The 13,300-nt window shown below is 36.9% G+C and overlaps 1 protein-coding gene across 2 annotated transcripts in view; it reads left to right on the plus strand.

Moving 5' to 3' along the window:
- Positions 1 to 313: 313 nt before the first annotated feature.
- pspc1 (paraspeckle component 1) overlaps positions 314 to 13,300 on the plus strand; it is a 189,374-nt gene continuing 176,387 nt past the window's right edge. Inside the window, exon 1 of one of the 2 annotated variants that reach the window (XM_082165389.1) lies at positions 314 to 872. In XM_082165389.1, coding sequence (XP_082021515.1) covers positions 519 to 872 — 354 coding nt within the window. In that variant the 5' untranslated portion in view covers positions 314 to 518. The remainder of the gene's footprint in view (positions 873 to 13,300) is intronic. The other variant, XM_082165388.1, reaches the window with a different exon arrangement.

The following is a 13,300-nucleotide window of genomic DNA, read 5'->3' on the forward strand; positions in this document are numbered from 1 at the left end:
CAAAAACATGCTCACCAAAAAAAAACAAAAAAAAAAAAAAAAAACAGTAGGCCTACACTGAAAACCATAGTTAAACCATGGTAACTACAAAAAAACATGGTTAATTTGTAGTTACTATGGTTTTACTGCAAAAACCATAGTTAAACTATGGTTCATTCTGTAGTTACTATGGTTTTACTACAAAAACCATAGTTAAACCATGGTAACTACAAAAAACCATATTTACTACAAAAAAAACATGGTTAATTTTCGTAAGGGATAGGTAGAGTGACAGTGGTCCATTTGGGTGATAGGTGGCGGTAATGCACTTATGTGTCTGCAATCCGCCGCAAGAAGAAGAAGAAGAAGATGCTGCACTGGAGTCGTCTTCTTTTAAGTTCAGTTAAGTGTAGGTTACAATAACAGTAAAAAATAAAATAAAATAAAAAAATAGACCATAATACAACGTCTCTATTTCGATTAAAATAAAATAAAAACCGAGCCAGTGTTGTATAAGTCATAGTTAAGGCTGCAGCGCAATGGCAAACCGTAATCTTAAACAGGTGAATATTCAAAACAATGCTACATCCCCGCAGCCGCAGAATGTGAAGCGCAGCGCGGAATCTTCCCCAGATCCTAGCGAAAAGATGGAGGCAGCAGCTCCATCACCGGGGGACTCTAGTCCTGCAAACAGTGCGCCTCAGGAGATGGCTTTAGACCTGAAGAACTTCAGGAGACCGGGGGAGAAAACATTTACTCAGCGGTGCAGACTGTTTGTTGGTAATCTCCCATCAGATATGACGGAGGAAGATTTCAAGAAGCTTTTCTCCAAATATGGCGAGGCAAATGAGGTTTTCATCAACAGAGATCGAGGATTCGGCTTCATACGCCTGGTGAGACTCTGCTCTTCAAATCTTGTATGGGAAAAAGCAAAGTCTAATAGCTTATATATATAATTTATTTTTATTTATTTATTTTATTTTATTTTTTTCAGAGCATGGTCATAAGTAGTTGCGTGTATGGACTTAAAATACCTCAGGTCTAGATTTTCTAGGTTGATATTTAATTACATTTACATTTACATTTATGCATTTGGCAGACGCTTTTATCCAAAGCGACTTACATTGCATTATCCTATACATTTATATATTGGTATGTGCAATCCCCTGGGATCGAACCCACAACCTTGCGTTGTTAAAGGCACAATATGTATTTTTTTTATTTAAAAATATAAAAAATCACTATATCTATGTTATATATTTTTTAAAGTTGTGTATTTACATTATCCCGACAGTTCCAATTAACTTCTAAATCCAGAGAAATTAATATTTTAATTCGAAGACACGGACCGTGTCTTTATTTCCGTTTTGTCGCCGTCAATGCCGTCATATCCGTGTTGTCTCTGGTTTCCGCTCGTGCTGCCATGGCAACCAAAGCTATGAACCAGAGCCCTCTGATAGTAACCAAACTGACGCGGACAACTGTGTAGTTCGCAATGTCTATTTGCACGCTGTTGTTGTTTCGTTCAAACATTATGGACCATGGCAAGCAGACTTTGGATAAAAAAAGGAGAACTAAACCGAGAATCAATATCAGCGCGGTGTTTTCGAGATGCCTAGAGCTCCCATGGACACTATATAAACGAGAGCTCCACGTCCGAGACTTCGACAACTCCTACATGTACTTTATTAAACAGGTGATTACATTTACATAAAACTAATCAAGGTTATATAGTTCAACAATGATAAAATGTTAGAATATGATCTGTATGTTATTCTAATGTTGATCTAGCTAGCTTACTGCTAGTCTCATACAGACAAACTAACGTTAACACATACATTTCAACACATTCAAATGCAGTTTAGAGTGATAGTGTAATGTTAGACCGAGTGAAACAGCGCTGCGTTACCTCTCAAGTTTAATTTGTCTAATAAACTGACCTGTGAGTAGTAATTCTGCGTGTAGTTCGGTAGAATGAAATGTCCATATTCCTTTTATATCTGCGGGAGTCGCGTCGCGTGTGGAGCTGATAGCTGTCTCTTAGCAATCCCGAACTGCTTCATATCACAGTCATGATAAAAGCATCGATGTATTCAGTCATCCATATACATTATTAGATCGGTCGGCTTGACGTTGACGACAAAATCCATAATTCATAGCAAATGTTGTGTCATCAATCTACGCCTTTGTTATTGTAAATAGGTTAGCGACCCCTAGTGGAGAAAAAATCCCATATTGTGCCTTTAACGCAATGCTCTAACCACTGAGCTACAGGAAAGCTGTAATTAAGCTTGTAATTAAGCGCGTACACCAAAATTACACATTACAAATAATCAAAACCTTGAATGTAATACCACATTTAGACACGAGGTGATATCTTTAACTAAAGATATCACACTAAAGATATCTTTAAGGTATTATTTTTCTTCGAATTTTCATGTACAGATCTAAATGTAGATCTAAATATAATGCTATAATCAACACTTTTCACAATTAGTTCCTGACAGTTGTAATATTAAAGGGACATTCTACCAGAAACGTACATTATCTGTCCTTGAATTGTTACAGTGAATAAAAAAGTATTTCATCCAAAAAATCCTAAAACTGGCTCATAGTTGATTTCTGTGAGTTGTTCTGTAAAGGAATATGTCATTCATTAGGTTCTCAGATATTTTTTTCTTTATTAAAAACACTTTTGAAAATTACAAATCCTGTCCATGTCCTTGTCCTCAGCCAAATTGGAGCTACGTCTTTCATAGTTTTGTTATGCTAAAAACTGATATTTAGGAAAAAAAACTCCATCAATAACAAGTTTAAGCTGTTATCATTCACATCAACTGATCAACATTTTGGTCAGTCCTGTCACGTTTACATAAAACTCGACATAAAATGTGTGAAATATGCCTTTAAGGGAATCACTCAGAGGAAGTGACATAATTTGTCCCAGGTGAAGCTGACATTGATCAAGGCTGAATTCTGTCATTGAATTGTATGATTTTAAGCTTGTTTTTGTATGGGTTCTTTTAGGAAGACGAGCTAAAGGGTCAGGCCCTGTCATGGTAAAACATTCCAGAAAATAATGAAAATGTTTTAAATCCAAAACATGTCTAAAAAGGTTACTGAAATTCCTTGCTTGCATGTTAACAGTTTTTATGCTAGCATGCTAGCAGGCTGAGTAATGGCAGTTTAAAATGGCCGACCGTCAGGCCCTGTCACATCAGGCCCTGTTACATTCCTGTGTGACACGGCCTTACAAATTAATGTTATTGTTCTTTTTCATTACATTTATTGCATATATTATGTATTTAACGCATGCAATAGTAAAATGAAGGCCCGGGTGCTTGATTTTTATACAACTGTAGCCATGGAAGTGATTGGAACACCTGAATTCAATTATTTGGAGGGCTGTCCCAATACTTTTGGCAATATTATGTATGTCCTTGGCTGAATTTGACCATAGTATAATATTACATTAACATTAAAATGATAATAATAATTTAAAAAAGAAATGCCAATCAAAACTTAAAATTAAGAACACAAAACATAACTTTTTCTGCATCATCAAAATCCATAAAGTCAGTCCTGTCACAGTACCGTCAGTCCTGTCACGCCATGGTCAGTCCTGTCACACAGGAAATTATGACAAAAGTGTACTATTTGAGGAAATATTAATTAATTAATCTCTTTAACTGTGTAGATGAAGGTGGGGGTATATATCAACTACTATGTTTTTGTAAAAATCTCCTATGTAAAGGTAGTTATTTTACAACTATATGAGTGCCTGGCGTGTATTCTGTGATTTTTGAGTGCTACAGTTGACCGAAAAGTTACTTATATTTCTTAAAGGAATTATAAAACCATGTTAGATACAATCAGGGACATGTGATCAATAAGAAAATGCTATTTGTATCAAAGAAATTCATTAGGAAACCATTCTAACATATACAAATTTGTCTGTGACAGGGCCTGACATTTTAGGGATGAGATGTGTATAAAAATGTATTTTATTCAATCATAAAAACATGCTGAGATGGCATGATATGTTTCTCATAGTTTAACATGTCCTCCATATGACTCAACGTTCAGATTTGAGAAAAATATATTTTTTCCCCCCAAGATTTTTGGAAGTGGAAATGTACGTTTCTGGTAGAATGTCCCTAAAAACGTAGTAAAGGTTTTTTGAGTCAAAGGAACATTGAAGTCTCACAACAGACATGCCATTTCAAACAGAGCGGACAAATCAGAGGGCTAAAATCGGGGTAGAAAATGGCAGTTTATCTCTAAATTATGAATTTTTTTTAATGTAAAAATCATACTAACATTATAAGTGCACCTCAGGAAACACACACACACATATATAAATGCAGTTCATGGCCCCTTTAAAAAATGAGTCAATTTGACCTTTATATTAAATGGCAAGGTTAGTGGATAGTTTTTTTTTATTTCATGTACAAATCACCAAAAACGAATAGTTTATTTTTGAAAATGGTGATTTAAGGTACACTTGCATTGCCTATATCTGAAGTGTAAGGAATGTGTCATTACATTTAAACTTTTCTAGAAAATGGTATAATTTTGTTATTATACTGTATAATAAAAACACTGTTTGTTTCTTTGATTTAACTGGATCAAAGTAAAACAATTAGCCTACTTAAAAACTTGTTACAAGTAATCGATTTACTTTTTCTTAACAAAAAAAAAAGAAAAAAGTTTAAACAAATACAATTTCTACTGACAATTGAAACTAAAAATATTATTTTAAACGACAGAGACATCAGTGTTCTATGCTGAGTGGTCGCACGATTGAGACCGATCAGCCAGTAGACACATCTGCTCTCTTTTGAGTAATGGTCTTATGTGGCGCGGGTTCAAATAAGTAGCATAGCAAATTTTGTTGCATGAATATTTTTTGTGTCTACAACTCGTGTTATAGGCCTAACTGTATCGATAAATTATATTGTGACTGGAGGATGAGTAAATGATCAGTGAATTTTCATTTTTCAGATGAGTATCCCTTTAACCCTCTGGGGTCTGAGGGTTTTTTGGGGTCCTTGAGATGTTCTGACATGCCCTGACATTTGTGCTTTTTTCAGTTGCTTATAAACATATTAATGGCAAAGATATAATTACACTCTATTTAGCACAAACAGGGCTACCATAATATGTGAGCAACATGCATGTACATGTTTGTATTTTTGAGAGAATAATGTTTATGCATGGTTATTGAAAAAACTAAAAACTAAAGTTTCTGAAATAAGGCCACAAAACACATACTAAATATTTGACAAAAAGACTTTTGACTAATTGATGTCGTTGCCTAGAGTTTTTTCTTCAAAATGATGTGAAAATCATCCTGCCCTTATCATTCACATAACACAATACATTGATTTAAATCTTGTAAAACACTTTTTGTTTGTAAAGGCAATATGCGCAAGGGGCGTCAACCATTCAACAGCATCATGCATATGTAGTCGTTCACACCTGAGGAGACAATGGGGCCCGCATACTTAATGAGCCATTCATTCAGGTGTGTCACCTATAGCCACAAGAAAGAATGCAAGAGCAATATATATATATATATATATATATATATATTCTACCAAATTGGTTCACAGTTGGAAGCATGTCAATTTATTTTTTTATATTTGTTTTCACAAATTTTGCTTGCAAATTGTATAATATCCAAGGAAAACATGTCTAGTAATTGTGCAGTTAATTCTCATACTGTATTTTCAGTTTTGGAATATGTATCCTCTCCCCAAATTTGTCAATAATAAAACACAATAAAAATTATTTAAAGAAAAGGCTTATATTTACCTTTTAAAATTTGTTTACATCTACCTTGTAAATATATATTTTTTTATTAAAAAGGTTACAATTACAACAACAATTGAGGTACTGAGGTACGTTTTCCATTATTATTATTCCTCACAGCGCTGTGAGACAGTGTAGACACTGATCTGAATAAACTTGATGTGTTTTCTCGAGCTGACATGGGGGCGTTCACAGTTTGTATGGGATCGTCTCAGTCATTTGCGTTTGAATAGCGCGCGCTCTCCGTGGGCGAGGCCGATTAAAACGTAATGAGCTGAGATGAGCTCGACTGGAATCGTTCTCTTTTAATACAGATTTCACAAGATGAGAATATTTGTTTTTTATATAAATTACTTCATTTAAAAGAAGAGAATTCAAGCTTCATGCCTGTGTGTCTGTATGCCTGTTTGACTGAGTATTCGCTGAGTTATTGTCATTTTCGGACGCGTTTCAGAATGGACTACACTGGCAGAGAGAAGGCAGAACTCGCTTCGTGTTTATTTTTCTTTATTTGGCAAAAAGCACAACACTTTGTTTTTATTGTGAGTATACACAAAAATAAAACACATTTAACAGAATCGATTGATGTATGAAACTCCTATGGAAAATCAAAGTCAACAGAGTATTTATGAGTTTCTTTTACACTGATAAAAAAAAAGCGAGCTGGTATCTGAAACTGTGCGTACGCACAAAAGCTAGATTTTGCGTACGACAGAACCTGCGTAAAATTCCCTTTATAAAACCCAATTAGCGGAAGATTGTGCATACATGCTAACTCTCGTCAGAGGCCCACATTGAAGAACACTAATAGTTGAATAAAGTCGTTATTTTTGTTGTTTTTTCGCACAAAAAGTATTGTCGTCGCATGATAAACTTAATGTAGAGCCACTGTAGTCACTTGGACTATTTCAACATTTTCTTCACTGACTTTCTGGGCCGGCGAGTTTCGGTCCCTCTGGAAGCCTATGGAGGAGTGAGATAGCTCTCAGATTTAATCAAAAATATCTTAATTTGTGATCAGAAGATGAACGAAAGTCTTACATGATTGGAACAACATGAGGGTGAGTAATTACTGACAGAATTTTCATTTTTGGGTGAACTAACCCTTTAAGCGCCAGAGAAACAAGCGCACAGCCATCTTTAGAATATTGTCTTTGAACTTCTGTTTTTGCGGTCGCTCCGTATATCTTTATGGCAGGGGTCGGGCAAGTAACTTTGGCCGCGGGCCAATATTTTTTTTAGCCAGTAGATGGCGGGCCAGCTACACGGAGTAGGCCTATGGATACAAATTAAATACTCTTATATAGGCCTATAATTGTGGAATATGATGTGTCCGTCACCGTCCGTGGATCATTCATTCAATCTTTTTTTTTCAAATTAAAACCAAAAATAAAAAGATGAAAAACGACTTGTTTTTCCATTATTTATTTCCTGAACTGAAATGAAAAAAAAACGAATAAGGACGGGCTTTCTGATTTTCTGATTGTGCTCAGATCAAAAATAGAAAAAATGAATTACTGGATTAGACTAATTTTAATTTTGATTTTTAATTTTTAATTTAACACCTTATGCATATATCAAGGAAATCATTTTAAACAGATCAAGTACTATTGTGGTAACAGATTACAGCCATTTTAATAAAGGTGTGAATAGCAATCATGCCTCATTCCGTACAGTCCGACTTTTGAACTTTATTCCTTTTTTTTTATTATTATTTATTCGGGGACACACACATACACACCTAAGGTTTAAGGAGGTCTGCGCGGGACTGTTTTTTTTTCCGTCCCGCTCCCACAAGGTTCTATTCAGCAACCGCTTAAAATATACTCGGTGTTCACCCGCTTTATTTCCCGACCTGACGGGTCCACAAAATTTAGATCTCGTTTCCATAATCTCACATTCAAATGTCTCTAACGGAAAGAAGGAGATTAAGTAGCCTATAATAATTATAAATGCTATACAAAAATTGTGTTCGTGTCAATATAAATAGTAGACTATTTTAACATTGTACTGTCAGCAGAGGAAAAAAATGCCACAGAAAAAAAAAAAGAAATATAAATAACATAAATTAAATAGGACAAAGCCTATCACTCAAATTTCTAAGCAACATAAACGAAAATCATATTGCCCTACTGACGAAATGAAGTAGGCTATTTTCTGCCGAACTATTTCAAACATCCTTGCAAAAAAAGAATGTTGTTGACTGACAATGGTTTCAGTACCAAACAGCTCCTCAGAGATAGGTGTACAGGCGGTCAGAATTAAGTGCGGATACGCAGTCAAAAGATGTCGGGAGTGCGAGTGGGCTATTGTCAGTCAGACAGCCCGCTCCGTCCAAAGTACACCAGAGTTCTGACCGCTAACGTCTTTTGATGCGCGAATGGACACAAAGTGGTCAAGCGTATAACTAGACGCGGCAGGCGTGAATTTGACGCGCTATTCGCGTCCGGTGTGAACGCACAGTTATACTTTAAAATGTAATCCCGCGCCGCATGATTCCCTATGGGCGTTTCACACAGTATGCGGCGGTGAAATCGCCGCGCGACTACGGCTTTTCTCAAGTAGTGGAAGAGTTTTGTGCAGCATTTAGGACTACCAAAATAATCCGGCGGGCCAGAAAATATTGCTGGCGGGCCAGTTTTGGCCCGCGGGCCGCCAGTTGCCGTTCCCTGCTTTATGGCATTGCTGTCCAGGAGTAATTCGCTTTTGAAGTGGATTTACTTAATGTAAAGTTAACAAAAGTTATCATGAGGATTTTATGTTTAAAGCAGATGTTTTAACAAATGTCAGTAGACTGGGAAGATTTTAAAACGAGCCGTTCATTCCTAAATATGCAAGATCGCTGTGAAAATACAGACCGGAAGACAAAAGACAATGAGCGCAGCGCTGAAAATGGGCGGGGCTACATAATGTCTATACTGTCTATAGCCCTATTCGCACGGGATTAGTATTATCTGGGGACCTCGTGTGATTTAGAAATTACCCACCCACATCTGAATTTCGTGTGGCTCATTCGCACGGGATAAGCGAAGCCTGTGATTTTACTCGAATTTACTGACTTATCTCCCGGATATGATGTCAATAGGCTATTGCTTGGAAATTTATTGTCGTTATTATAGGTCTAGCTGTATGATATATCATAAACAGAAGAATGTTCCTCACCACATGCTGCTATACATGTCATCCATCTCCATCTAATCATTCTTTTTGTTTTTGCTCTTCTGATGGTTTTCAGCTTTCTCTTTCTGCTAGGGGTGCAACGGATCAAAAAACTCACGGTTCGGATCGTTTCTCGGATCAGAGTCACGGATCGGATCATTTTTCGGATCAGCAAAAAAAAATTTTTCAAAATTATTAACACTTTTAAATTATTAAATTAAAATATATAAAATCAACTTAAAGTGCACAAGGCATAATATCTTCTTTTTAACATAATTAATGAAAAACAACTTAAAGTGCAACATAAAAAGGCATCTCCTTCCTTTAAACATGGACCAATGCTTTATGTGTTTCCACTGTCATATAGGGCTGTCAAAATTGCTCAAAAATGACGTTCGAATATTCCCTCTAAAAAACACATTCGAATTATTCGAACATCTGGTTGCGCATTTTGTCAATGACGTGCATTAGGCCTATGTCAATAACAGGACAAATTAATACAAAGAGACATAACTACTTGTATATGTAGTTCATTTAAGTTTAAACATATTTGACAACGTATTACCTTGCTCGCTCGCACTCGCAGGCACTCTTTCTCTCTCTCTCTCTCGCCGTCACCCATGCTGCGTTCACACCAAACGCGAATAGAGCGTCTGGCGCATGTCTATGGTCTGGCGCGAGTGATTTCAATGTGAAGTCAATGTAAAGACGCGTTTACGCACGTCTGGAGGTTTTGCGGCGCGAATGAGGCGTCACGCTCTCTGCGGTTCATAACGCTCGCCATGACCACGCTGTGTGTGGACTGAACATGCGCACAACTTTTTTTTCATAAATCAATCCGCGGATCACGTGAGTGCCGAACCGAAGATATTGATCCGAACGGATCACGGATCAATGATGATCCGTTGCACCACTACTTTCTGCTAAGGGTGTCACGATTTCGATTTTAAATCGAAATCGATCGAAATTAATGCTCAATCTCGATTATCGAATCAAAAAATGGAATCGTCGATGCTGCCACGCCCCATATGTCACGTCAGCTCGGCTTGCCTGTAATAGGTAAAACTCCTTTTCTCGAGAATATTGAAGCCTTTATTTTAAAACGCATTGCAGCTGCACAGCGAGAGCATCATAGCTCGTCTGAGCGAGCTGATTGGCTGTGCTGCGGCAACTGCACGAACCTATGGCGAGTAGGAGCGCTTGGCGCCCTGCCAACCTCGAGCGCGCCAATTTGGACGCGGCTGAAGTGTATAAATTCAGAGAAAACTCGCCAAAGGACTTTAGGTTTAAATCCACTGAAGTGAAGTACCTGATATGAGCAAAATAGCACGGCAAGGCAAGGCAAGGCAACGCAGTACTCGTTGCCTTATCTCTAAGGGAACCGAGGTTACGCAAGTAACCAAGTACGTTCCCTTACGAGAACGTTCTCTCGTACTGCGTTGCAAACGCTGTGGGAACCCAATTTAAAACGCTGTGCTATTCGCCTGTGACTGCTCTGAGGAGTCCAGGGAGCCCCGGGACTATAATAGGTAATAGGTTATAATATTGTTTAAGTTTCCAATTGACTGAAGATATAAGTTATTGTTACATTATGTTGTTAATAAACGTTTTCAATTTGACAATGTAGTGTGTGGTACATTGCGAACAAAGGTCAGATATTATTATATTGCATAAAAGTCTAAAAATGGCATAGCTTGTGCTTTAAAACATTTTTTTTTTTTTTACATCGAGAATCGAATCGAACCGTGACTTTAGAATCGAAAATGTAATCGAATCGAGGATTTGGAGAATCGTGACACCCTTACTTTCTGCAAATTGTATAGTCGTATCATGGTGTATAGCGATATGACCCTGCACCCAAAATACTATCAAAACACTCCCAACGCAGCCTCCATTCTTCGCAAAAGATGGATAAAAAAAGCGAACAGGAAACAAACACCTTGAAAAAATTATAAACGACCCCGCCAAATCACAGAGATGCCGATTCGCATGGGACTAATATTATCACAGGACCTCTGTGTTCAGCGAAATATGGTAGGTCAATTTCGGGGGAATTTTTACTTCACAAATTACAGACATGGCCTATTCACACGGGATTAAGATCACAAACAACCTCCGCAATTATTAAGTTGGCTTGGAAAAGCCAACTTACTGATGTTGTACTTAAACTTATTAGTGGTGCTTGCCAAAGGCGAAGCAACTATTGTTATTGCTAGGGATGTCCCGATCCGATCCACGGCATCGGTATTGTGCCGATACTGGCCCAGAACGCTAGATCGGATATCGGAGGGGAGAAAAAAAATATGATCCGATACTAGGGCTGGGCGATAAAACGATAACGATAATTATCGCGATATAATTTTTCTCGATAAAACGATATCAAGAGTTCGATAAATGTTCGATAATGTTTATGCGCCAAAAGCGGAATGAAACTCATTTGAACCGCGCGCCACACGGACCATTTATCCGCTCGGCTCAAAGTCCAAACGGCAGCGCGAGCTCACTAGAGCAGATGCGTTTACTCTGATCGGTCTCGTCACGAGATCCAGTGAGAAGCGCTTGAGTTCAGCGAAGAACACAAATGTCTCCGTGATTTAAACCAGTTTAAAGGCAGATGAAACAGCGCTGACAAACAGGAGAAACACAGTGCGCAACGATACAGTCAGAAGGCTTTTCCGTCTACAAATTCCCGTCATTTACCATGGATTTACTGTAACGTTAGCCTAGTAATATTAACTGCACCATGAAATGTGGGATATACATATTGAATTGTATTATATTATTAATGTAGACAATGTATTAAAGGACTAATGGAATATAATTACAGTATTTAATAATGTATTTGCGCTACTGTTTTTCATACAAATACCATAGAAACCATAAAGTTACATTTTGCCATGATAGTGAGGTGCTGTAGGCTATGCCTGGCTTTATCTGTGGTTATCATGATCTAAATGCATGATACTGGATGACCAATGGTTCATTTTAATAAAACTCAAACAGTCAGAATATTACATTTTACCAAATAAAAATTAGCACATGCAGTGACTAAGAAATTAATTGTCCAATAAAGATATTTATTTTGTTAAGGAAAAATGACAAATGTTTGAATGTTCTACCTCAGATTTGTGAAATGTTCTCCTGTTTGGCAAGTGTTTGTCATGATTAACCCTCTGAGGTCTGAGCTGTTTTCTGGGCCCTGGAGGTGTTCTGACATGCTCTGACATTTGTGTTTTTTTCTGTTACTAGTGACATTTTCATGGCTAAAGTCTAATTACACTATTCAGCACAAACTCTGCTACAATAATATATCAGCAGCATGTATGTAAAAGTTTGTAGTTTTGAGATAATGACATTTATGCGTGGTTTGTGAAAATACAAAAAAAATTGTCACTGAAATAAGGCCATGAAACCCATACTGATTATTTCTTCACAAGACTTTTGAAAATTGTATGACGTAGCCTAGAATATTTGCTCCAAAACTATGTGAAAATCACCCTGACTGCTCATTCAGAGAAGACAATATATTGATTTAACATTTTTACGACGTGTTTTGTGTGAGAAAGCTTTATGCGGGAGCTCATTAATATGTAAGCTTTTCACACCTGAGAAAGACAAAGACACTCCCCTAACTGCCCTATTAGGAGCGATCAGGCCCTGTCATTCAGAGCAACCTTGCACAAAGAATGAGGAGATTTAAAAAATAATGGCTTTTAGATTGTTTGGATTTATTTACAACACAACATAATCCAAAAATACACAACAAATGACAAAAGAGCACATTGAAAACAATGATCCAAAGACAGAGACCTTTGTGCCATTCCTAAAAACATTGTACATACCTTTCATTTCCAAGGTGTTTGATTTTCACTTTACCATGTTCATGTACAGAGACTCATGTGAATGTTGAAGTCAGCAGGACTCAGTTGCATCTGGTCCCTGAAAGAAAAGAAAAAAAGTGAACATACTGGTATCAAGAGAAACTAGGCCTGCACGATTTTGGGAATACATTTTAGATTTTTCTGGTTAAAATTGCTTTTTAAAATTCACAGAATACACACACACACACAAATGTTTCCAACAATATATATATAATATAATGAACACCATGTTTGTTGTGCCTTGTAGGCATAAGCTATGTGAAGTACTGCATAAAATAATTTTATTTTACAAAGCAGCCTATAAATCTTCCAAAAGATTTCAGTAACAATGCTAGAGAAAAATATATTGATTATCTTATGTTACTTCAAATGTTTCCATTCGTTATGATGATATGAAATGAGATAATAGTAAAAACATAAAGCCTAATGTTTGGTGCATTTTTCCTTTCAAACGCAATCGCGCTCCA

The sequence above is a fragment of the Leuciscus leuciscus genome (genome assembly GCF_965113295.1).
Source record: "Leuciscus leuciscus genome assembly, chromosome: 3".
Lineage (NCBI taxonomy): Eukaryota > Metazoa > Chordata > Actinopteri > Cypriniformes > Leuciscidae > Leuciscus > Leuciscus leuciscus.